Source organism: Mirounga leonina, unplaced genomic scaffold (assembly GCF_011800145.1).
Source record: "Mirounga leonina isolate KUSES-001 unplaced genomic scaffold, KU_Mleo_1.0 Mir_173, whole genome shotgun sequence".
Lineage (NCBI taxonomy): Eukaryota > Metazoa > Chordata > Mammalia > Carnivora > Phocidae > Mirounga > Mirounga leonina.
The window spans coordinates 58559539-58586294 of NW_023270447.1; the positions used below are offsets into that span (position 1 = coordinate 58559539).

The 26756-nt window shown below is 40.0% G+C and overlaps 2 protein-coding genes across 3 annotated transcripts in view; both read left to right on the forward strand.

The window, feature by feature from the left end:
- Positions 1–24523, forward strand: part of IPP (intracisternal A particle-promoted polypeptide) — a 72962-nt gene extending 48439 nt beyond the window's left edge. Inside the window, exon 10 of one of the 2 annotated variants that reach the window (XM_035018685.1) lies at positions 24170–24523. In XM_035018685.1, coding sequence (XP_034874576.1) covers positions 24170–24228 — 59 coding nt within the window. In that variant the 3' untranslated portion in view covers positions 24229–24523. The remainder of the gene's footprint in view (positions 1–24169) is intronic. The other variant, XM_035018686.1, reaches the window with a different exon arrangement.
- Positions 24524–24913: 390 nt separating this feature from the next.
- GPBP1L1 (GC-rich promoter binding protein 1 like 1) overlaps positions 24914–26756 on the forward strand; it is a 36874-nt gene continuing 35031 nt past the window's right edge. Inside the window, exons 1-2 of the mRNA XM_035018688.1 lie at positions 24914–25187; positions 25786–25900. Of these exons, the coding sequence (XP_034874579.1) occupies positions 25841–25900 (60 nt within the window). The 5' untranslated portion in view covers positions 24914–25187; positions 25786–25840. The remainder of the gene's footprint in view (positions 25188–25785; positions 25901–26756) is intronic.

The following is a 26756-nucleotide window of genomic DNA, read 5'->3' on the forward strand; positions in this document are numbered from 1 at the left end:
GAAATAATAAGAGGGGTTCCAAACTCGGCTGGTAGCCCCCTCTGAGGCGGCGCAAGGAAAGGCAGAGCATTCAATTCTGCAGAGGGGTGGAGGCAACTACGCACAGCCTCGAGCCCCGGTGAGGGGGGTTGGGGAACCGCGCATGGAATAACTGCCGTTCACGCGGCGGGACGTTGGCGGCGTGAGGCGCCGGCAGGGTCACCCGAACAGGGCTTCTGCGCTTGCGCTCCTGTGGGCGGTGCGAGTGGGTGGGCGTATGTGGGGCGGGGTCGGAGGGGGGAGGGCCAGGCTGGTCGTCGCTCCTCCCCCCCTGCCCCTCCGGGGCCGTGTGGGCCGGGCAGCCATTTTGGGAAGAGCTTTGTTATGGTTGTGGGCTCTCCACCTCTGCGGGATCAGGAAGCTGGGGACGCGCCCTCAGACGCTGCGTCTGGTCCCTAGCTGTAGCCCCACTGCAGTCCGGTAAGTGGGGGTTCCGGAGAACCGGGCGGTAGGGGGTCTTGAGTCGTTCCGGCGCGGGGCTCCGCCCGGTGCCCGACCGACCGGCTGTTGAAACTAGTTGAAGGAGGCTCTCACACAGGTGGTTGGTGTCGGCCGGCCTGGGGTGGGGCAGAGAAGCCGAGGGGCCAGCGGTCCTGTGGTTCAGATGGGGCACCTCCCCCCGCGCGAGGAGCTTTGCAGTCGAGTGTCGCCGCGGCTTTGCGCGAGCGCTCCTACTTCAACTTTGGTCTTCGGGTCGGAACGCTCACCTGCGGCTCTCTGGCTCCTCTCCAGGCGTTCCGGCTTGTCGGTGGTTGAGTGGCTTGGTTTACGGGTTTCTTTTTCTTTCCTCCCTGAATTAGAGCCAAGGGCTTTTGTTTTCCAACGAAGGAAAATTTAAGAGGAAAAAATCGTGTAAGTCAACTGTGGGGCAACTGAGGGGAAAAGAAGAGTTCTAACCACCAGCGTTTAGGTTCTTGGTTTCGAGGTGTTTTCTTTGATTTAGATTAAGTCGGTATCCAGCACCTACAGATTGCCTCCCTCCCCCGGAAAAAAAGCTGCTCGATCTTGAAGAGTTTTAAGGAGGATTTTTTTTCTGTTTTAAATCTACCTCTCTCCACCCTCGTGAAATTCAAAAGAAAGGCTGAATCTAAAATGGCTGTAGCTTGGGGAAGTGCCCTAAGCTTCGGTAACTTAAATACGTTACCATGTCTTAAATTTTTGGTTGTTTCACCTGTGAAGACAGCAACTGAATCTTTTGATATTTTGGTCTTCCTGCAATTGCTGTCTTGTCTTGAAGAGTCCTTTTAGGTGAAAACAAAGGTGAGGCTAAAGAAGTTTGCTTACTCCAAAAGTTTACGTAAGAGTGGGTGCGGTTTTGTGTGTGTGTGTGTTTTGTTTTTTGTGGTTGCTTATAGTTTTGAAATTGTGCTATGATGGTAATTTTATCAGCCCACTTTGTGCTCTGAGGTTGATTTGCATTATTTGTCGAAATACGCCCTTAACGTTGATATTTATTGCTTACCAGGAAAAAAAAAAGTTAATGGTGGTTCATGTTTTAGTTTAGTAACAGAAGTCACACGTTTCTTTGTAAATCCCATCCAAAAGTAAAGTGATTGGTAGTCTTCAAAAGACTTAGATTTGTAATTTGGCGGACTTCTGGCCTTTTCTGTGTAATATTTGAAAGGGAATCAGAGTGCTCTTAAGTTTAGGACATTTATTGCAAAGGTGAGACAAGTGAAAACGAACTTTAAATGTGGAGCTCCTGATTGTTGTGCCCTTTCAAACAAAAGACTGTCTTTTTGTTTGCCTTTTTTTTTTTTTTTTTTAAACCATTAGATCCAGAAGTTTAACTGAAAACACAAAGGCATACAATGGAAACCAAGAACAGATAACTTCAGTGTTTGGGAAGGTGCTTCACTTTCAGGTGCAATCTGTCTAAAAGATAAAAATAATAAAATCCTAGTTGTGAATGAGAATTTGGGAATTAATAGTAAAATAAGTTGTAATCTTCCCTAGGAATTCAGTTTCACTCTACCTTCTACATTCTTTCAACACAAAAGTTTATCTTTGTCAGTTCCCCTGGGATTTTTTTTGTTCTTGTTGATTTTATAAGAAAAACATTTGAAGTGCTCTATAGAAATAACAACTCCATTGCTTTATGTTTTGCCATTTGCCTACTGAACCCATAAGCTTGGGTACTCAAAATGATTTGTACATGTTGATATATTTTTTCATTTGATTCTGGATAGTATCTTATCAGAGTTCTTGAAGTGGGGGGTTGATGTTAGGAAGCCTTTTTATTTTGAACAAATGCAGCTCACCAGTTTTCTCATCAGTAGCTGCTTAAAAAGCTTGGCTGAAGGGGGCACATGCAACCATTTTAATAAGTTTGGAATGATACGGAATCTGGAACACATTCCTATTTATAATTCATTTTTAAATTCTCAGTTAAAAATATAATACACAATTATGAATCATACTTCAACAGATTGCATATCTTTGTTTTATGGTTAAATTGTATGTACTTCGTAACAGTGCTAACTAATGTGCAGGGACCTAAGCAATCTGTTTCTAAGTCATTAATCATTATGGGTGCTGTCCTTAGCTATGAAAATAAGACTATTGGAAAAGTAAAAAGGCACAACAATTATAAAGGATCCCAATTAAAAGAGTACTTCATGGAAAAGGTAAATTTTGCGGTGGGTTGTTTATGGTTTTTCAAATAGATGGGAGGAAAAATCTAGGTGGCACATTGATACCATGTTTCCTCACCTATCACTATAGTTGCCATTGTCTGGAATTTAATATTTGGTATGCTGAGACCTAGTTGTCCAAGTCATTTCTAAATCAGACTCTGATTTTTATTTCCCATTGAAATCTTCCCCAAAACAAAACTGGCTACAATCAAACTTGAAAAGTAGTTCTGTAAGAATATCTGAACTTCTTTGTCCAGGGGTAATCTTAACTAAGGAGGTAAAATATTGCTCATGTTATGTAATACGAATTTTTATAGGTCATTTCAAATATACTGGGCAAAAATTTCAAGAAGTCAAATAGTTCTTTTCCTTTAAAGCAATCAGCTTTTTTTTTTTTCCTTCTTTCTCATTTCAAAAAATGCTACAGGCTCTACTGTGGTGCCAGTTTTGGTGTGCTAAAGGCTAGAAATGCCTAAATAGCCATAAAACATTTTGTCAACAAAGAACTTAGTAGTTTAACAGATAAGTGGACAATATTAACAGGATGACCAACATAGAAAGCTGTCTTTCTTAAAGAAGTTGGCTTTTAACATACTCATTATGTTTACCTTCCTTTTCTGTGATAAAACTGCTTTGCCTTATGTTAACCAGATACCAGGCTAGAGAATCACCAGCATGAACAAAGTTTTAGTACACTTTTCTGAGCAGTAGGTCTATTTGTGTGGAATATATTTTGTTTCCAGAAAAATCAAATTCATTTAAGTTTAGCTATACTTCAGATTTCAAACTCTTGTTTCTGCTTATAGTAAGTTTAAATTTCATTATATGAAAAATTCTCTTCTGAATTATTGCTACCTTTGAAGTATATTGAAAAGTTGTTTGGGGGGGCTCTTTGGCTAGTTAATTAAAAGGTAGAGCCATTCCAGTGTTCCTGCTATATATTTATGAATTATTAGCTCTACTTTTTAATTAGTCTTACGATGGAAAGGGTAGTTTATTGTGGGCTTCATAAGCTAGAAGCTGTAATAGAATCCAATATATATAATCTCATTCTTCAAAATACTTTTTAGAAATAGATAATATTAACCCTTCTACAGTAAGTGTACAGAGGTTCCAAGAAGTTAAGTAATTTACATAACATAATGAGAGATTTGGATTCAGGCAGCTTTCCCTGATTCTAAAGCTCAGTTTCTACCACATCATATAGAGAGATGGTATGGTAATTAAGGGCCTCAGCTATACAGCCTGGATTTGAATCTCTGCATTGCCATTTACTGCTTGGTGACCTTGGGAGAGTTTAAAGTGAAATTTCTGTGCCTGTTTCTTCCTTTGTTAAATGGGGGATAATAGTAATTTCTCATAGGGTTTTTGTGGCAAATAAATAAAATACTATTTATAGAGTTCTTAGAACAATGTACTTCATAATTGTTAAAGAAACTGTATAAAATTGTCTTATGAATGTCCTTTTACCAACCAAATGAAATTCATTAAAATCTGAACATTGTTGCACATGGAGGTTCTTATTTTTCTTTCTTGGGTATTATTTTTCTATTCATTTTTCTAGTTTATTTGAATCAGAATCCAGTTCCCACATACTATAACTGGCATTCTTTCAAACCTCTTAATTTGTATGTTTCTTCTGTGTGTTTTTTTCCTTGCGCTTTGTTGAAGAAACCAGTTTATTTATCCTGCACAATTGCCACATTTGAGATTTTCCTGAATTCCTATAAATTGGCATTTGGATATTGAGGCTTACATTGAGATTTGATGGGGGTGGGGAGGAGAAGACTAACTTCATAGGTGATTTGTGCATTGGGGTTTTTTTTTTTTTTCTGGTTTGTTCAGTGGTTCTCATGTATCATTTGCTTAAAATTTCTCTATTGAGCAGCACAGAGTAGTTAGAAGAATTATTTACCCTCCTTTGTTATGCATGTAAAATGGAGTGTTTGGTTTGCCAACTTAATACTAACTTTTCCAGGCAGTGTTTTTCCTTTCCTTTTTTTCTTCATAGTTTGCATTTTTATATATAAAATTGAGCTGAGTATCCTGGGTTTGCAATGGTTTTGTTTTCTGATTTTGGTTACTGGTGAGTAGTTTTCTTAACCTATTTGGCTTGAAAATTTTTCTTATCAAAACTGTTTTGGGGCGCCTGGGTGGCTCAGTTGGTTGAGCGACTGCCTTCGGCTCAGGACATGATCCCAGGGTTCTGGGATCGAGCCCCGCATTGGGCTCCCTGGAGCCCGCTTCTCCCTCTCACACTCCGCCTGCTTGTGTTCCCTCTCTCCCTGTCTCTCTCTCTCTAATAAATAAATAAAATCTTAAAAAAAAAAATGTTTGGGTTGAAAGCAAAGTTTATGTTTGAGGAGATTTTTAGAAATGCTTGTAAGTAAAATGAACTTGAAGTAAAAATGTATGTCTGGTGATACAGTATTCACTACTGTTAATGCCTCTCAATTATAAAAATGATGTATAGTTTCTTAGATGTGACAAATAGTCTGTTCCCTATTAGGGAACTGGAGCTTTTCAGGGTCAGTGTAGCTGCAAATACTTGATAAAACTTATCACTACTGAATGGCTTGTTTGTAGTGTAGTTGATATAGTGACTTTTGGAGCAAATGCTATAAAAACATTTTTGCTGGTTCTAAAACCTTAGTTACAGGTATTTGCATAAATCTAATGCACTTAGTTACCTAAATCTTACAGCCAGAATTTAATGTGTCAAATTGCATTAGGTAATAAATAAATTTCTGTAATATACTATTCTTACTTAGAACTTCCGTGATTTAAGTAAATTCCCTTTCTATCAGTGGGTTAGTGAATGTTTAGTTATGGCTGCAGCAAGTGTTCATGACTGTTGAATGACAGTATTGGAAAGGAGATTACCTGAAAAAGGTTAATAAATTTTACTCTTGAAAAATTCTGCATTTTGTGAAATTACTTTCAGGAAATGTTTTTTGGAACAATGAGGCAGAAGGTGGCACAATGATTAAAGTTTATTACTGATGGTAAGACTGGCAAGATTCCTGTGTTGGACATTCTCATTGGGTTTTAAAGTGACCTTTGTTGTTTCTTTTGACCATTTACCATTTTAACCCCTTTCGTATATTGCCTTTTTGTGCATCTTAGTGGGAGAGGAAGCTGGAAAGGCTGTGTGTATGTAACTTGATGTGTACGCACATATACATACCTTACACATACAGTTTCTGTCCTGAACACCTAGCAGTTGTGACCCAAGTTGTGCCAGTCACGGACACTTGACTGGGGACTTGGATCTGGAGTGAGAGATGCAGAGAAGCAAGGACAGTTTAGAATCCGTTCCGTTGGCTTGTGGCATTAGCAGTGGCAGTGCTAGCAGGGCAGTTTCCTAAGCAACTCTTCCTGTGGTGTGACCTTGGCTGGTGATTTTTGACTGCTTAGCTTTACTTGGTTTCTACATGCTTGCAAAGCCAAGGAGGCTCTCAGTCATTCTTTGAACTCCCAATATATTTCTGATAAATTCCTTTTCTGTTTAAGTATAGTTTCTTTTTTTCAACCAAAGACCCTGATTTATAAAATTGGCTTATATAATTTGCTCCTTCTAGAAGATTTTGTTTGTGACTGGCTTTATTAGGGTAGTCTCCTAACTCATGAAGTGAAAAACTTATATGAATGTATTTTTAAAACACAATCTTGGACAAGAATTTTCCTTTTTATCTACTCCCAAGTTTTTAAAGCCGTAGTTCTCAACCTTTTAAAATTTAGCTGGAGGAAGGCCTGTGTACTGTTTGTTAAAGTTCCCCATGTGACTTGTCTTTTAAAGATTCTTTTATTATTACAAAAGCAGTATTATGCTAGATAGAATATTAGGAAATATACATATGTAAAAGTAAAAATATTCTCCTCATCCAGAAATCACTACTGTAACTTTGGTGCCCTTTTTCCAGATCTTTCTCTAAGCACATATATGTAGGTTTTTATTTTTATTTTACTAAAATGAGATTAACTTGCAACTTGCTTTTTTTTTTTTTTAACGATTTTATTTATTTATTTGACAGAGAGAGACCGTGAGAGAGGGGACACAAGCAGGGGGAGTAGGAGAGGGAGAAGCAGGCTCCCCGCCAAGCAAGGAGCCCGATATGGGGCTTGATCCCAGGACCCTGGGATCATGACCTGAGCCGAAGGCAGACGCTTAATGACTGAGCCAGCCAGGCACCCAGCAACTTGCTTTTTTAGTTGGTAATACCCATTCTTCAGTGTGAATAAATGTTTATTTCTTCTAATATCCAGGTGCAATTTAAATTCCCCCAGGGGCGCTTGGGTTGTTCCGGTGGTTAAGCATTTGACTCTTGGTTTCAGCTCAGGTCTTGATCTCATGGGTTTCGGAATTGGGCTCCACGCTCAGCAGGGAGTCTGCGTGAACATTCTCTCCCTCTGCCCCTCCTCCCCTGCCCTCAAATAAATAATCTTAAAAAAAAATAAAAATACATAAGTGAATTCCCCCAGGTGATAGCTATTCACTACTAACTAGCTATTCAATACTAGTATCTGATCCAAGACCTTGTTACATGTAACACTTTAATTTCCTTATGTCTCTTTAATCTAGCGTAGTCCTTATTTTTCAGTGACACTGAGTTTGAGACTGCTCTATCTATCCTGAAATGGTTTTGTACAGTTGTGTTCTGTATTGTCATTTAGTTTGTCTCTTTAATTCTTATATTTTTCTCTAAGGTGTACATCTAAAAATTTGATAGATTCACATCAAAACATTTTTGGCCAGAATACATCGTAGGTATATCATTCTGCATTTTATTTATAAAACACGTAATACCTCGTTGACCTACTTTCACAGTGCTAAGATTGAGCCTTAGATTAAGGTGATAGTAGTCTGATCCATATATTAAACATTGAGTCTTCTCTCCTTGCAACAAGAAAATAATTTGCATGGTGTTACTTTGCATTACAAGTTCCCAGTCCCTTATCAATCATTGTCCTAATTTTTTTTAAAGACAGCTTTATTGAAATATAATTTACATAATCTAAAATTCACATTTTTTAAAAGATTTTATTTGAGAGAGCAGGCACGAGCAGGGGGAGGGGCAGAGGGAGAGGGAGAAGCAGACTCCCCACTGAGCAGGGAGCCCGATGCAGGGCTCAATCCCAGGACCCTGAGACCATGACCTGAGCTGAAGGCAGACAGTTAACTGACTGAGCTACCCAGATGCCCCAAATTCACACATTTTAAGTGTACAGTTCAGGGGCACCTGGGTGGCTCTGTCGGGTAAGCATCTGCCTTCGGCTCAGGTCATGATCTCATCCTGGTATTGAGTCCTGCTTCGGGCTCTCTGCTCAGCGGGGAGCCTGCTTCTCCCTCACCCTCTGCCTGCCCCTCTGCCTACTGGAGTGCTCTCTCACTCTCTCTGTCAAATAAATAAATAAAATCATTTAAAAAATAAATGTGTACAATTCAGTGATTTTTTTTTTTTAGGATATTCACAGAGTTGTACAATCACTGCCACTGTCAAATTTTAGAATGCTTTCATCACCCCAAAAAGAAACCCCATTATCATTAGCAGTAGGCTACCACTGATTTTTCTGTCTCAATGGATTTACCTATTCTGGACTTTTCATATAGAATTACACAGTAAGTGATCTCTTATGTCTGACTTTCCTCACTTAGCATAATTTTTTTTTTAAAGATTTTATTTATTTATTTGAGAGAGAGAATGAGATAGAGAGCGAGCATGAGACGGGGGAGGGCCAGAGGGAGAAGCAGACTCCCTGCCAAGCAGGGAGGCCGATGCGGGACTCGATCCTGAGACTCCAGGATCATGACCTGAGCCGAAGGCAGTCGCTTAACCAACTGAGCCACCCAGGCGCCCCTAGCAAAATGTTTTTAAGGTTCATCCAGGTTGTACTGTGTATCAGTATTTTATTTGTTTGTATTGATGTATCCTGTTCTGTTGTATGAATATACCACATTTTGTGTTATCTAGTCATCAGTTGATGGGCATTTGAATTGTTGCCTCTCTGTGGCTATTTATTATGAATAATGCTGCTATGAACTATGAGGTACTAGCTTTTGTGTGAACATATGTTTACATCTTTCTTGGATCTTTTTGGAGTGCAGTTGCTAGGTCCTGTGGTAACTCTGTTTAACTTTTTGAGAATCTGTGTTCAGGGAGCCTGCAGCATTATACATTCCCACCAACAGTGTATGGTCGGTTTCAGTTTCTCTGCATCCTCAGCAACACTTGTTATTATGTCTATTTTTTATTATAACCATCTTAGTGGGTGTGAAATAGTATCTCGTGGTTTTGATTTGCATTTCCCTCGTGGCTAATGATGTTAAGCATCTTTTCCTATGCTTAGTAGTATTTTGAATATCTTCTTTGGAGAAATGTTTACTCAAATCCTTTGTCTACTTTTTAAATTTTTTATTTTTTAAAGATTTTATTTGAGAGAGAGAGTGCGCACACAAGTGGGGGGAGGGGCAGAGGGAGAAAGAATCTCAAACAGACTCGCTGCAGAACGTGGAGCCCAATTCAGGGCTCAATCTTACAACGCTGAGATCACGACCTGAGCCGAAATCAAGAGTTGGACACTTAACCAACTTAAGCCACCCAGCCGCCCCTGTCCACTTTTTTTTTTAAGATTTTATTTATTTGAGAGAGAGAGCAAGAGCAGGAACACAAGCAGGGAGAGTGAGAGAGGGAGAAGCAGACTTCCCGCTGAGCAGGGAGCCCGATGCAGGGCTGGATCCCAGGATCCTGGGACCATGACCTGAGCCGAAGGCAGACGCCCAACGACTGAGCCTCCCAGGCGCCCCTAATTGGGTTATTTGTCTTTTTATTGCCGAGTTGCAAGAGTTCTTTATTTTATTGATACACAGTGGATATGCAATATTATATTTGTTTCATGTGTACAACATAACGATAAGGTATTTGTGTATGTTGTAAAATGATCACAGTAAGTCTAGTTAATATCTGTCACTATGCATTGCTAGAAAATTTTTTTCTGGTATGAGAACTTTTAAGCTCTCTCAGCCACTTTCAACTATGCAGTGCAGTATAATTATAATCACCATGTTGTATGTTACATCCCCATGACTGAAATTTATTTTATTACTGGAAGTTTAAACCTTTTGGTGTTTTTGTAGATTTCACATATAAGAGAGATCATATGGTATTTGTCTTTTTCTGTTTGACTTATTTCACTTAGCATAATGCCTTTGAGGTCCATCTATGTTGTCACAAATGGGAAGATTTCTTCCTTTTCTTTTTTTTTTAATTTTATTTATTTATTAGCGAGAGAGAGAGAGAGTGCGCTCGCATGAGCAGGGCAGAGGGAGAGAGATGAGCAGACTCCTGGCTGAGCAGGGAGCCTGACACAGGGCTCAATCCCAGGACTCTGGGATCATGACCTGAGTCAAAAGCAAACACTTAACCAACTGAGCCGCCCATTCTTTTTTATGGCTAAATAATATTCTGCGTGTGGTGAGGGTGACACATTTTCTTTCTTTTCTTTTTTGAGATTTATTTTTTAGAGAGTGGGAGAGCAAGCAACGGGGAGGGGCAAAAGGAAAGGGAGAGAGAAACTCCCTGCTGAGTGCAGAGCCAGATGCAGGGCTCCATCTCACAACCCTGAGATCACGGCCTGAGCTGAAACCAAGAGTTGGACGCTTAACCGACAGTGCCACCCCAGGCTCCCCTCTGTATCCATTCATCCATGCGTAGACACTTGGGTTGTTTTCATATCTTATCTAAGTCTTTGGGTTGTCTTTTCACTTTCTTGAGGATGTCTGTCTTTTGAAGCACACTTTTTTTTAAGTTTTATTTATTTAATCTCTACACCCAACATGGGACTCAAACTCACGACCCAGAGATCAAGAGCACGCCAGCCTGGCGCCCCTGAAGCACAAACATTTTTAATTTTGATGATATCTAATTGATCATTGCCTAACTTAAGATCACAAAGATTTACTCTTATGTTTACTTTTAGCTCTTACATTCAGGCCTTTGATCCACTTAAAGTTAGGGTTTTTTAAAAAAGATTTTATTTATTTACTTGAGAGAGAGAGAGAGATCACAAGCAGGGGGGAGAAGCAGAGGGAGAAGCAGATTCCCCGCTGAGTAGGGAGCCCGATGCAGGACCCAATCCCAGGACCCTGGGATCATGACCTGAGTTGAAGGCAGACGCCTGAGCCACCCAGGCACCCTAAAGTTAATTTTTTAAAAAGCTTTATTTATTTTAGAAAGGGAGAGAGAGAGCACAAGTGAGCTGGGGGAGGGGCAGAGGGGGAGAGAGAATTCTGAAGCAGATTTCGAGTTGAGTGCCAGCCCGATGTAGAACTCCATCCCAGGGCCCTGAGATCGTGACCTGAGCCGAAGGCAGATGCTCAACCAACTGAGCCACCCAGGCGCCCTCAAAAAGGTGTTTTTATTAAAGCATGGGGATAGGACCCATGGGCAGAAAGAGCTGCCAGTTTTTACAACTTTTTTAATTTTGTGAGCTTCATCAGTTTTGTTTATGTGTATCTTAACTATTTCCTGCTATGCAGCATTTGTACAAATATACCACAATTTAATCATTATCCTGTTGGTGGACATTTAGTGATTTAATTTTTTGTCTATTGTATACAGTGCTATAATGAACAGTTTTATATTTTTTGTGTGGTGTTCATGTGTGATTAAAATTAGTGGGTGGCTCAATTGGTTGGGTCTCTTGATTTCGGCTTGGGTCATGGGATCCAGCCATGCATCAGGCTCCGCACTTAGCAGGGAGTCTGCGTGAGATTCTCCCTCTCTCTCTGCTCCCCCCCAAAAAATAAATAAATCTTTTTAAAAAAATGGTGGGTCATAGAGGTGGCACAACTTCAACTTTATATTTGCCAAACTTTTCCAAAGTGGTTGTATGGGTTTACAGTCCCATCAGCAATATATAAGAATTTCTTGTTCACTTTACATCTTTACCAACACTTGATAGTTTCAGAATTTGTTTTTGCCAGTTTAGTAGGTGTAAAATAGTATGTCATGATTTGACTCAGGTTTTAAAAGTATGAATTTGGGCGCCTGGGTGGCTAAGTCGGTTAAGCAACTGCCTTCGGCTCAGGTCATGATCCCAGGGTCCTGGGATCAAGTCCCAGCTTCTCCCTCTCCCACTCCTCCTGCTTGTGTTCCCTCTCTTGCTGTGTCTCTCTGTCAAATAAATAAATAAAATCTTAAAAAAATAAAAGTATGAATTTGTGATTAATTCAAGGTAATGTTTTATATCATGCTTTATATTATTTCAGAGCACTTGCATATCACATGCATAGCTCCTGTGGGCAAGGTAATATGTTAAATGTCCAGTTATGGCTTTTGACAGAAATAACTTTGTTATCATTGAGTTTATACTAGAAATAGATTTTTTGTTGTTGTTTATTGGGCCCTAATCATATAGTAGCAGACTTCACTTATCCATATTAATAACCATGGAATTAAGTACTTTCTTAACAGAAATGCTCTAGTGGAAAAAAGTCTTTTTTTGTTGTTGTTTATAAAAATGCATTTAATACAGCAAAGCAAAATACATGAAAAGTAACTTTTAAAAATTAAGCAGAGAGAAAACAAGGTAAATGCTGGTGTTAGGTAAGCTTACATAAGGCATGCCTTAAGTTCCATACATAGATGTTCTAGAGACAACCACACATTTGTCTCAAAGCTTCCTAGCCATCAATGCCTGGCTTTCTACTGGTCTGATTGGATCCAGACAGGATTCTGCAAAGTCCATGCTGCAATGTACAATATTGTAGTCACTAGCCGCATGCAACTGTGACATGTGAAATGCAGTTAGTTAATGGAAAAAATCTTAAAGGTGTCCTGTATCCCTTTTTAGTACATTGAAAGACATGCTCAAATTTCATGTCCTTTAGAAATTCTTAGGTAGGAATTTGTCTCCTCTAAAACTAAAATACTTAAATACTAAGGTAGAAAATGACTTTGGGCTCTTTCCTGTACCGTGAAGTACATGAGGATGGATTAAAGATGAACTAAGCAATGCACCAGTAACCCTGGTATTCTCCTTATTGAGGTCTTAAGGAGGAAAAATTGATGTGCAGACAGGAAGCGATTATACACTATGTAGGGTGACTCAGTCCTTTAGATGAAGTGAAAGTGGTAGACATTTAGACCTAAGTTTTCTTTTCAAATCCTGGGATTTGTTTGTTTGTTTGTTTAAGCAATCTCCATACCCAACGGGGGGCTCAAACTCATGACCCTGAGATCAAGAGCTGCATGCTCCACTGACTGAGCCAGCCTGGTGCCCCTCAAATCCTGAAATTTAGAAAGGACTTATTAAAGCCAGTGAATATATGAAGATATACATGGGTATAGGCTTGGGCTCTGCAGTTTAAGGAATGTTCAAGGAGAGGTTTTAACAGTAAGATAAAGGAGAGTACTAATTGATGAAATTGTCAATATCTCTTAAAAAAAGAAGTTATTATTTAATGGGCATGCTATCTATACTAAGAAATTATCCCATTTGCTATTAATCCCTGCCCAAGTGTGCCCTGTTTGTAGGGGAGATAAATACATAAACAGGTAAATGTATGCACTGTGATAGATGCTTGAGTATAGGTATATGTGTGATAAAATGCTTCATGAAGTGGGACCCACTTAGAGATGAGAACTGAAGATTTAAAAATGAGTGAGACAGTGAAGAAATTACAGAGAAACAAAAAAAGTGCTGCATCAAAGCTTTTAAGTAGCCATTATATTTACAGGGCAAAAGGAAAAAGGAGTAATCACAGGGATCATAGGGAAAGACCAGGATACCTTAATGCATTGGTTGCCACTCATGCTGCTCTCTGAGAAAGATTTCACCAGCTCTTTGTGAAGAGTATACGTGTAAGGATGCCAACTTGTTTTTTTCTTAAGATGAGCTGTCCTTTTTTCCCAGATTTGTCTGTCTTGTACAGCATTTATTGCCTTTTCTCTTATGAAGTGGTATTGTTAGGATTTTTTTTAATGTTTTGCTTATCCAAATAAAATTTACAACCAGTATCAACCCTTGAAACATACTTTGAAATTTTATATAGCTTGCTGCAGTCCACCACTGAAAACTGCTCGTCTAATGATGTAATGTGATGGAAACCATGAGAAGGAATTTTAGGAGGGGATTGTCACGGCACCTGGGTAGCTCAGTCAGTTAAGCATCTGACTCTTGGTTTCAGCTCAGGTCATGATCTCAGGGTTGTGAAATCGAGACCCACATCAGGCTCCATGCTGGGTGTGGAGCCTGCTTAAGATTCTGTCCCTCCCCCCCATCCCATCCCACCCCCAGCTTATGGGTGCTCTCTCTCTGGGGGAGGTTGGAGGGGGAGATTTCTTTTCTTTTTTTTCTTTTTTTTTTTTAAGATTTTATTTATTTGAGAGAGAGAGCATGAACAGGGGGAGAGAGAATCTTTTTTTTGAGAGAGAGAGAGAGAGGGTGCATGTATGCACAGTGTGGAGTGAAGGGGCAGAGGAAGAGGGAGAGAGAGAATCCCAGGCAGGCTCCACACTCAACACAAGCCTAACATAGGTCTGATTCCCACGACCCTGAGATCACCACCCAAGCTGAAACGAAGAATCAGTCGCTCAACTTACTGAGCCACCCAGACGCCCCAAGCCAAAATCAAGAGTCGACAGCCTGGCTGCTTAACCAACTGAGCCACCTAGGTGCCCCTGAATGTGATTTCTAAGAATGTTGTATATGGTTTGTTACATCAGCGCCACTCACTTCTTTGAATTCTTTCAGTTATTTACCAAGAATCATTTCACAGTCCATCATCAAAAGTTATTTTTAGTGATCTCTTAGCTGAGAACTAGGTTACATCCTTCTTCAGTTCTGTGAAATACAGGCATACCTTGTTTTATTGCACTTCACAGATTCTGCGTTTTTTTCAGATTGAAGATTTATGGCAACCTTGTGTTGAGCAAGTCTTTTGGTGCCATTTTTCCAACAGGATTTTCTCACTTCTTGTCTCTCTCACACATTTGGTAATTCTCACAATATTTCAAACTTTTTCTTTTTTTTCTTTAATTTATTTATTTATTTTTTTAAAAAAGATTTTATTTATTTATTTGAGAGAGAGAGAGAATGAGAGAGAGCAAGCACATGAGAGGGGGGAGGGTCAGAGGGAGAAGCAGACTCCCCGCCGAGCAGGGAGCCCGATGCGGGACTCGATCCAGGGACTCCAGGATCATGACCTGAGCCGAAGGCAGTCGCTTAACCAACTGAGCCACCCAGGCGCCCTCTTTTTTTTCTTTTAAAGATTTTATTTGAGAGTGCGTTCATGAGAGAGAGCGTGCCAGGACTCTGGAATCATGACCTGAGCCGAAGGCAGACTCTTAACCAACTGAGCCACGCAGGCGCCCCTATTTCAAACTTTTTCATTATTACTATATTTGTTATGGTGATCTGTGATCAATGATCTTTGGTGTTACCATTGTAATTGTTTTGGGGCATCACTAAGACGGCAAACTTAATAAATGTTTGTTCTGACTGCTCCCGTTTCTCTCCCTCTCCTCAGGCCTCCCTATTCCCTGAGACACAACAATGTTGAAATTAGGCCAGTTAATAACCCCACAATGGCCTCTTGAGTGTTCCTGTGAAAGGAGGAGTTGCAGGTGTCTCACTTTAAATCAAAAGCTATAAATGATTAAGCATGTGGGGAAGGCATGTTGAAAGCTGAGACAGGCCAAAAGCTAGGCCCCTTGAGCCAAACAGTTAGCCAAGCTGTGACTAAAGGAAAACTTCTTGAAGAAAATTAGAAGTGCTACTGCAGTGAACACATGAATGTGAAGAAAGCGGAATGGCCTTATTGCTAACATGAAGAAAGTTTGAGTGGCCCAAATAGAAGTCAAACCAGCCATAGTAACACTCCCTTATGCCAAAACCTGATCCAGAGCAAGACCCTAACTCTCTTCAATTCTGTGAAGGCCGAAAGAGGGGAGGAAGCTGCAGAAGAAAAGTTCAAAGCCAGCAGAGGTGGGTTCATGAGATTGAGGAAAGAAACCATCTCTAACAGAAAAGTGCAAGGTGAAGCAGTAAGTGCTGATGTAGAAGCTGCAGCAACAATCCAAGTCAGGACCCTTCACCAGCAAAAAGATTATGACTAGTTGGAAAATCAGATGATGGTTAGCATTTTTTAGCAATACAGTGTTTTTAATTAAGCTATATGTACATTATTTTTTAAGCATAATGCTATTCACACTTTATAATACAGTATAGTGTAAGCAGCTTAGGTGTACATGAAACCCAAGAATTCATTTAACTAGCTCTGTGGTGATACTTGCTTTTTTGTGATGGTCTGGAACTGAATCTATACTATCTCCAAAGTATGCCTGTACACAGATTGTAAACTACCTGATCTGTTTAATGATTTGTCACCCAGTCATTAAATTTGTCAGTTTCTAAGAGATAGACCCAAAAGCCTTTTCTAAAGAAGGCTTACCAGATGACTATATCTATTACTCTTGTACTTACAGGAACTTTATGAAGCTAAAATTAAACACAAGATTGGTTAAAAATTAGACACTGCATATTTTTGGATTTTCCCATAGGTTATTTAAAAAATTTATATTAGAGGGCGCCTGGCTGGCTCAGTTGGTTGAGCAACTGCCTTCTGCTCAGGTCATGATCCTGGAGTCCCAGGATCGAGTCCCACATTGGGCTCCCTGCTCGGCGGGGAGTCAGCTTCTCCCTCTGACCCTCCTCCCTCTCGTGCTCTCTGTCTCTCATTCTCTCTGTCTCAAATAAATAAATAAATAATAAAATCTTTAAAAAAAATTTATATTAGAGGGGCACCTTGGTGGCTCAGTCAGTTGAGCATCTGATTGTTGAGTTCCGCTTGGGTTGTGATCTCAGGGTGGTGAGATCAAGCACTGCATCGGGCTCCCCACTCAGTGTGGAGTCTGCTTGGGATTCTCTCTTCACCCTGCCCCCGCCCCACGCATGTTTTCTCTCTCTAAAATAAATAAATAGTGCAGGTAGAAATAGAAATTTCATTTCATGGTTGAAGATGTGCTTATAATTATGCTTTAGAATTAAAATGGGATGTCCGCATGTGAGGGAAAGAAATTACTGGAATTAAATGAAGTGGTTTTTGTTTTTATTAAGTTTAAGTCATTATAGCCTAGATTGCATTTCAGGACCACTTGTCCTACCTAACATATAGATGTAGGTGTTCTGTTTTTAAGAGTGTGAATTATTTTGCTAGGAACTTTTTGAAACAGTAGAATTCACGAAGTCACTTTATGTTAAGCAAATAAGTATATGGTAGGAATGAGTAAATGTGCCTTGAAATGCTTGATGTTTGATGTGAACGAAAGATTTGCACTTAAAAATGAATGTAAATATATAGTATCTGAAATCTTTCAGCAAAAGTTAATTGAAATGTTTCTTCATGTTCTGAATACTTAGTCAAGAAAATGTAATATAGGGAGGCTTGGGTGGCTCAGTCAGTTGCGCGCCTTCGGCTCAGGTATGATCCCGGGGTCCTGGGATCAAGTCCTGCATTGGGCTCCTTGCTCAGCAGGGAGCCTGCTTCTCCCTCTGCCTGCCACTCCCCCTGCTTGTCCCCCATCCCTGACAAATAAAATCTTTAAAAAAAAAAAAAAAAGGTAATATAAACCCCCAACATATGTTTAATATATTTCTTTTTTTAAAAAAACACGTTTTCAAACTTTATGATACGTTCCTTTTATTCAGATATGTAACACTGATCTCTTGGAAGTAAATTTGGACCTTTTCACCCTCAACAACTTAGAACCATGTGAAACGTGAAACTGGGACTTGTTCTTGGTGTAGCTTGGACAACAGTTTCAGACACACTTCAACAAGTCCTTGCTATGGCCCAAGGAATAAATGGGGAAGTGAGAAAATGAAGACACTTAAGGATACACTGCTCTTTATAGAAGTTTATTAAGACTGAAGGGAAGTGAAGGGAAGTGAACATAAATACCTAGAGGGAAATACACCAAGACTTTAGGAAGGGGTTTTGTTTAAAGCTGGAGGAGAAGTGGGTGTGGTTGTTTTTGTTGTTGTTGTTAATTCAAGTGAAACCCGTGTAGCTAGAGGTTGAAGTTAGGAGGAGGAGTAGATGGTGACACTGCTGGACTGTGAAGAAAATGATGGATTGAAATCAACACAGTGGTAAAGGGAGCCTAAGGTAGAAGAGATTAAGGGAAAGTCCTTGGCAGGGACATTTTTTCCTTGCATTACAAGCTTAATTATAAAGGATAAAATTAGATCATGTTGTGAAGTACTTTGTAGATTGCTAGGCATACATGAGCCCAAGGCAGACGCTTAACCAACCAAGCCACCCAGGCGCCCTCAGGTCAGGTCTTGATCTCAGGGTTCTGAGTTCAAGCCCCGTGTTGGGCTCCATGCTGGGTGTGGAGCCTACTTTAAAATATATATATATATATATATATTATTTAATAAAATGTTAATATGTGAATATAATACATATTTTATATATAATATATATTTTAAAAATCTTGATCTCCCCTCCAGTTTAATCTTGTGCAATGTTTTTTAAAGTTCTAAGGAAGTTTTAAGTGATGTATTTTTCCTTTCCATATTTCTCAGTAGTTTGCAGGAGCCCCTTCAATTAGTCAGTCTAGAAAGATAGCCACAGGGCGCCTGGGTGGCTTAGTTGGTTAAGCTACTGCCTTCAGCTCAGGTCATGATCCTGGAGTCCTGGGATCGAGTCCCGCATCAGGCTCCCTGCTCGGCAGGGAGTCTGCTTCTCCCTCTGACCCTACCCCCTCTTGTGCCCTCTCTTTCTCAAATAAATAAATAAAATAAATAAAATAAAATTCTTAAAAAAAAAAAAAAGAAAGAAAGATAGCCACAGCTCCAAAAGGCATCACCAAAGAAAATTTTCCCAAAAATTGCAGAGCAAAGTAATTTCATTACAGAAACATTGACTAATAGGGAAGATAAAACAAAATGCCCATAGTTCCACCATCCTAATAAAACCATTATTGGCATTTTGTAATGTTTCTCTTTAATCTTTTGCTTCCAGAACAGGAATTTCTTTTTTGTCCTCTTTCATCTTTTATTTGTTCCCTTTTACTAAACACTCCCATTTGTCATCTATCTCCTCCCCAGTAGATACTCTGCACATGTGTGTATAGACCACACTCTTACATAACTTTACATCCTAGGTGTCAGTGTATATTCAGGATGGTGGATAAGTAGTTATGGGATATATGTCAGCTTTAGAACTTTCACACCAGTAGCAAAGCATTGCTAATTAATATTTCCTTTGCAATGACTGCCTCAACTGGGACTCTGCTAGAGATATTTGGAATTGAGAATTGACTGAAAAGATGGTATATAAGTGTCAGTTGGGAGACTGGAATGTGCCTAGTGGGGTTTGAAAAGGAACTGTTCATGTTTAAAATTGAGGTATTTTCCTTTGTGTCTAACAGCTTAATAATCTAATGGGTGATTCACCTCCTTGCCTTGAATTTCAGGTTCTCTGTGATTTAAACCAAAATTCTTTTTTTTTTTTTAATTTTTTTTTTTTTTAAGATTTTATTTATTTATTTGTCAGAGAGAGAGACAGAACACAAGCAGGGGGAGAGGCAGGCAGAGGGAGAAGCAGGCTCCCTGCCGAGCAAGGAGCCCGATGTGGGACTCGATCCCGGGACTCCAGGATCATGACCTGAGCCTAAGGCAGCCGCTTAACGACTGAGCCACCCAGACGCCCCAAATTCTTTTTTTTTTTTAAGATTTTATTATTTGAAAGAGAGAAGTGAGCATATGCTCAGGGGCGGGGGGTGGCGGGGGCAGAGGGAGAGGAACAAGCAGACTGTGTGCTGAGCATGGAGCCTGACACAGGGCTCGATTCCAGAACCTGGAGATCATGACCTGAACCGGAATCAAGAGTCTAACGCTCAACTGACTGAGCCACCCAGGTGCCCCTAAACCAAGATTTTTTTTTTTTTAAAGATTTTATTTATTCATTTGAGAGAGAGAGAGAACATGAGTGGAGGCAGAGGGAGAAGGAGAAACAGATGCCCCGTTGAGCAGGGAGCTGATACGGGACTCGATCCCAGGATCCTGGGATCATGACCCAAGCCGAAGGCTGTGCTCAACCAATTGAGCCACCCAGGTGCCCCTAAACCAAGATTCTTAAGATAAAAATCATGCAGCAGTTATGTCTTGTTCATAAAAACCTGTTACATGGATATTGTTATCATACATTTATTACTGGGAGTTACAGGTATAGACATACATTAAAAAAAAAAAAAAAAAAAACAATTCTGGGGGTTCCTGGCTGGCTTGGTTGGTGGAACATGCGACTCTTGGTCTCAGGTTGTGGGTTTGAGCCCCACATTAGGGTGTAGAGATTACTTAAAAATAAAATCTTGGGTGCCTGGGTGGCTCAGTTGGTTGGGCGACTGCCTTCGGCTCAGGTCATGATCCTGGAGTCCTGGGATCGAGTCCCGCATCGGGCTCCCCGCTCAGCGGGGAGTCTGCTGGTCCCTTTGACCCTCCTCCCTCTCATGTGCTCTCTCTCTCTCTCAAATAAATAAATAAAATCTTTAAAAAATAAAAAAAATAAAATCTTAAAAAATAACTCTTGAGTTACACTGAAGGAACAGTACAGTAACCAGTCAGCTTTTACTCCTTATATTAACGAATGATATGATGGTCATCTGCATAGTTGTACAAGCTAGAAATGAGCCTGTATTTCTCCTTTACACCCACCCCCATATCCCATCAGTTATGAAGTTCTGTTTATTTTTCTTCTTCCTAAATATTTTGTGAATTGGCTTCTTTTAATTTGTTTATATTAAAAGCTGGTCTTTTCTAGAGTGTGTCTTGCAATCACTCCTGATTTTAAAAATCTCTAGCCTGAGCCACTGAACCGTATCAAGGGATGGTACTTGAATTAGCTGTTCCTTTTGTGCAGGCTGGTCCAAACTTTAAGTCTGGGCCAAAGTGCTAACCGCCCTGCCCCAGTTCACTAACGAGGCATCTCTTTGCTAACCAAGAGCAAATTACTGGCAGAGATTCAGCTTCTCTTCTTCACCTGGGACCCTTTTGAAAAGGAGAGTTTCCTGATTCACATTTAAGTGTCTTTGCTGTATAATAGTATATACAGGTCTATTCAAGGTTTCTACTGTGCCAGATTTGCCAGGTAATAGAAATTATCTAGTTTAAGATTTTCAAATTTATTAGCATATAAATTGCTCATGATATTGTTTTCCTCATATTTCTTAATCTGTTGTGTTTATGTCCCCTTTTTCTTTTCTTTTCTTTTTTTTTTTTGAAAGATTTTATTTGTTTGACAGAGAGAGACACAGCAAGAGAGGGAACACAAGCAGGGGGAGTGGGAGAGGGAGAAGCAGGCTTCCCGCGGAGCAGGGAGCCCGATGCGGGGGGCTCCATCCCAGAACCCCGGGATCATGACCTGAGCCGAAGGCAGATGCTTAATGACTGAGCCACCCAGGCGCCCCTATGTCCCCTTTTTATGCTGTCTTTTTTATATGTATCTTTTTCCCCCAAGCAGTTTTACCAATTTGTCTCCTATTACTCTTTTAATTATAAATTTTTAAAATTATCTCCATTTTTTCTTTTTTTCTTTTTTTTTGCTTCTCTCCTTTCTGGCTTTTTGGGGTTTTTTGGGGGGTGGGGTGTTTTATTTTGGTTAGCTTTGATTTTGGTTTTGGTTTTTTTGTTTGTTTTGTTTGTTTGTTTGTTTGTTTTTTGAGGGAGAGATATGACCTGAGCCGAAATCAAGAGTCAAAAGCTTAACCAACTCAGCCACCCAGCCGCCCCTTTAGTCTTTTTTTTTTTTAAGTGTTCTTAAAGCTTATTTTCCATTAAGTACTGTTCCACCTATTGTATTGCAGATTTATTCATAGTGGTTTTTTGTAATTCTGCTTAAATGTTTTGAAAGTTTCTTTATCAGCTCATCCTTTCTCCCACAGTAAGAAATCTGACTCCTGTACTTTTCAATACCCAGTAGGTAACTAACTCCAGTTACCTCTTCTTACATGAATTCCTTCCTTACTACACCCAGCTTGCAATACCTGTACAAAGCACTTTGCTGCATGGAAGCCCTCAACTTGCTTGGCCTTGTCCCTCCGCTAGGAGCCTTCCTCATTCTACTCAGGCTCCTGCACCCTGAATTGGGCTGCCCTCGTACTTGGACATTCGCCTTATGTTTCCTAATGGGCTCTGACATCCTGCACTGGTCTACCGCCATACACACATTTCCCTGTCCTTCACCCTGCATGGACATACTTCACATCCTGGTTAGGCCCCAGCACCCTGCTCTGTGCCTCTGCTGCCCATAGATCTTACCTTGCTTGGCCCCACCTAATGGCTTTGGACAGGATCTCTTCAGGAAGGTGAAGGAGAGTGGGAACTTCAGGAGAAAGTTATTTTCTAAGTTTAATACAGTATGGTAGAGAACATAGAATATTTTATCCTTTGGAACTGAGACTTTAGCTGGTATAAGGTCAGCTTTTATGACTTCTATATGTGCCGAAGGACTATATGTACTCTGGGTGATTGATATGTGTCTATGTGTATGTATATGTATGTATTCACCTTATAAATTGCAAATCTTTTACTTAACTTTTTTATGCTTGTTCTGTTACTACTCTTTTAAGTATTATAAGTATATAAAAAGCATAGAGAGGGCACCTGGGTGGCTCAGTCGGTTAAGCGACTGCCTTTGGCTCAGGTCATGGTCCCGGAGTCCTGGGATCGAGTCCCACATCGGGCTCCCGGCTCAGCGGGGAGCCTGCTTCTCCCTCTGACCCTATCCCCTCTCATGCTGTTTCTCTCTCTCTCTCTCAAATAAATAAATAAATAAATAAAATCTTTAAAAAAAAAAAAGCGTAGAGAATGGTGAACATGTGGAGATTGGGGGGAGCAACGCACCTGGAGAGAGCTCAGAAACTCTTACACTTCTCACCTCACCCTAAGTATCTCTTACATCTGGCTGTTGATTCATATTTTTTATCATATTCTTTAATAAACTGGTAAATGTTTAAAAAAAGTGAAGACGGGATGCCTGGGTGGCTCAGGTCATGATCTCGGGCTCCTGGGATTGAGTCCCACATCCGGCTCCTTGCTCAGCGAAGAGCCTGCTTCTCCCTCTGCCTGCCACTCCCCCTGCTTGGGCTCTCTTTCTCTCTCTGACAAATAAATAAAACTTTAGAAAAACAAAAAAGTGTAGACAACAAGTGAATAGCCATGTATCTGTCACTCACCTTAAGAAGTAATGCATTACAGGCATGCCTGGGTGGCTCCACTGGTTAAACGTCTGCCTTTGCCCAGGTCATGATCCCAACATCCTGGAATCAAGTCCCGCATTGGGCTCCTTGCTCAATAGGGAGCCTGCTTCTCCCTCTGCCTGCCATTCCCCCTGCTTGTGCACGCTCTCTCTCTCTGACAAATAAATAAAATCTAAAAAAAAAAAAAAAAAAATCTAAAAGAAAGAAACAAGGCATTACAGATGCAGTTGAAGCCACCAAGACCTCTTTTTTTGATTCATTTCCCCACAGAGGTATTTACTGTCTCAAATTTGGTATTTCTTATTCCTGTGAACTTAAAACAGTAGAGCAAGGCTGCCAATTTATTATATGAGAAATATCCTCCAAACTAGACTTTATTACCAATAGAGACCAGAATTGCCTACAGATGCAAGCCTCCTCTTACATCAAAAAACTTTGTAGCCCCTGGAAGAATGTTGGGAATTTGCCAAAGAAATATTTATGTCATCTCTTACAGTATATCTTAAGTCAGAGCCTAAGAGCTTAAGTCTCTCAGTTGATAACTAGATATCTGAAAAGGAAGGAATGCTATGACAAATGACTTGTTTTTAAAGATCTAGATGTGGGGCGCCTGGGTGGCTTTAGTCTGTTAAGCATCTGCCTTTGGCTCAGGTCATGATCCCAAGGTCCTGGGATCGAGTCCCGCATTGGGCTCTCCCTGCTCAGCAGGGAGCCTGCTTCTCCCTCTCCCTCTGCCTGCTGCTTCCCCTGCTTGTGTGCTCATGCTCTCTCTCTTACTCTCTCTGTCAAAATAAATTAATTAAATATTTTTTTTTAAAATAAAGATCTAGCTGTGGTGGTATTAGTTGATGACTGTGGTAATAAGCAAGTTATATGGCTTTGTGATTACTTAGAGCAAGTTATTCACGTGTATGAGAGAAAATGTAAATCTAACAGACTAATTTGCATTTATGAATTACATTTGATAGCTAATTACATATGTGGTTATATAAAACAAACTCTGTTCAGGTGACCTGTCTAAAATCCTTTAAAAATCCTTAAAAGAATTATAGCCAATTATGTTGTTATTATAGGTGGTGACACATTAAATTAATGTCTAAATTGGACTTAAAATTTTGATTACTAGTACCTATTATTTACTGATAATTTGTATCTCATTTTAGGAATTCTATGTAACAATGATTTTGCCTCTTGTGATACTGTGTTATTTTGCTTTTTTATTTATAGTGATAGATTCCTGTGGCCTTTTAAATGACTTAATAATGATTGAAATGGATCCAAAATAATGACTACTCTACTAAAGCACTAGAAGACTCTTCATATCACCTTCCAGCTCAATTCAGTCTTCAGGAAGAGGCAGAACAAGTGAAATAGAGAAAACTGAAGAGAAAAAAACCTCACTTTGGAACTGTTTTACTCCTTGACTACTCCTTAACTTCTTTCTTTCTACTTGTTTTAATTTTGCTGTGTATTTAAATAGTGAAGACCAAAGAAATAGAAGATACATTTGGGAGCTTTATATAACCCAAAAAATTTGCCTTGAAAGCTGCTATTCTTTGGAGGAAAACATATTAAATTCCTGTCTGATTAAAAACAAGATTTCATGTCCTTAGATTTTGAAGAATAAAACAGACATAAATACATATCTGCACACTTTCTAGCAGCTCTGTAGGAATAATGAGATTTGTAAGTTAAGGGCTTTGTTATGTGGATATTTTGTCACTGGAATTGACTGCTCAGAAGATCTTTTATAGCTCTTTAATGTTATATTCTTGATCTGTTGCTTTGATGGCATTATTTGCCCACACAGGAGTTCACCTGTGTTTCCAGCTATGACCTGGTTATAAACAGTGTTTGCACTCAATGTGCAAATGTCCATGTATTATCTATTTAAGCAACATCATAGTGCCATCACTCAAGGAAGTTGAATGAGGTGAACATAGACATAGCTCTTTCCCCTTCCCCCCATTTTTTAAATGTAACAAATACTTTTTATGTTCCCCTTCCCCTTCCCCTTTCCCCTTCCCCTTTTTGGAAACGTGTCAGGAACTAGATAGTTTAAGATGAGCAATTGAGGGGACTTGAAAGAGTGATACATACAGAGCCTGGCTTCCTTGTGCTTTATCACAAGGCGTGCTGCTGGCCAGCCTATTTAAGCACCCTTTTAACAAGAGAACCTCGTGGGAAATCCAGCTGGCAGACTCAAGGAGTTCGGGAAACAGGACCACAGAGGTTACACTCTGGGGTAAATATTCTTCTATCTCTAACTTTGGAAGAAGACTGTATGTGTATGTATTATGGAAAATAGCTACTGTTTTCTGGTGTCTTTAATTTTGGAGCACTTTAGTGGGGTGGTACGGAGACACCAGTGGATCTCCTAGGAAAACTGATGCTAGTGGGTATTTGAGGGAATTAATGTGAACTAATAGAACACCTCTTGAGAGATTATTATCTTCCTTCTCTAGGAAGATCTTTTCTGCTTTTGCCACAAGTTACCAGAGTACCTGAAGCAGGTTAATCTCTTATCATAAGTACCAGTAGCTTTAAGTAGATGTTTATTCTTAAGGTTCTTCTGTTAAAACTCAAGAATTCATTAGTTTTCATATAACCTTCCAGGTCTCTGTCAAATTTTTCTGTTTATTGTCTTTCATAGTCATTATTCATGGACTGTTGCTTTTGTTTAGAACTTCTCTGAGGTTATAGAGCCTGATAAGTAGTCTTAGAGAGGCTCAGAGGTGGCAGGTCTTTCTGTAAAGAGGGGAGCTTAGAGTAATCACAGACTCTTTTGTACATTGGTATCAGGTTCTTGCAAGTATAAGTGATTGGAGTTTTCTCATTTTCAGATCCTGGCCATGAGGTTGGATGCCTCACCTTGCTGAAAAGAGACACTGGACCTAAATGGCGCAGCATGACTTTGTTCCTGCTTGGCTAAATTTCTCAACACCACAGTCAGCTAAGGTACAGTTCTTCATTCCTTTAGTAACCTTCCAAATATCAGTTCTTTTTATCCCCAACTTATTAATGGCCTCTGTTTTGCAGTCTAGGTGTTTTTGTGTATTCAACCCTGCCTGAGGGTTTAAAGTATGTTTTCATAGACTTAACTACATTTCTTTTAATAGAATATAAATAATTAGGCAGTCGAAGTCATTGTGGGCCCTGCCATTGCCAAGTATCTCCCCCTCCCCTTATTTCATTATATGCTAAGCTTTTCTCATGTGGCACACTTAAGACTTCCTGGATTAGGGGCGCCTGGATGATTCACTTGGTTAAGTGTCTGCCTTCGGCTCAGGTCATGATCTCGGGGTCCTGGGATCGAGCCCCATGTAGGACTCCCTGCTCAGCGGGGAGTCTGCTTCTTCCTCTGCCTCTTCCCCCACTCTCCACACCCCACTCATGCTTGTTCTCTCTCTCTCTCTCAAATAAATAAATAAAATCTTTATTAAAAAAAAGATTTGCTGGATTAACTGCACTACACTTTGGAACTAAAACATATCTGCTAACCTATTAAGTATAGAGGGGCAGAGGTAAAGGGGAAATGGTTTTTGGGGAAATGGACCCTTGGGGTAAATGCACATTTGTCTATAGTAGTAGATGAGGAGGATGAAAAGGGAGAGACATTGACTACTACGTGGATCTCAGATTAAATACTAGAAATTATGTTTTAGGGATAATCTACATAACAAATTCAGGGGGGAAATGTATGTTGCATTAGGAATAAAGACAAGTGAAAACAACCAGTCCACATAGAGTGAAGTAGCCCTAGTCACAGTACAGAAGAACAGCCTCAATTATTGGGGCACCTGGGTGGCTCAGT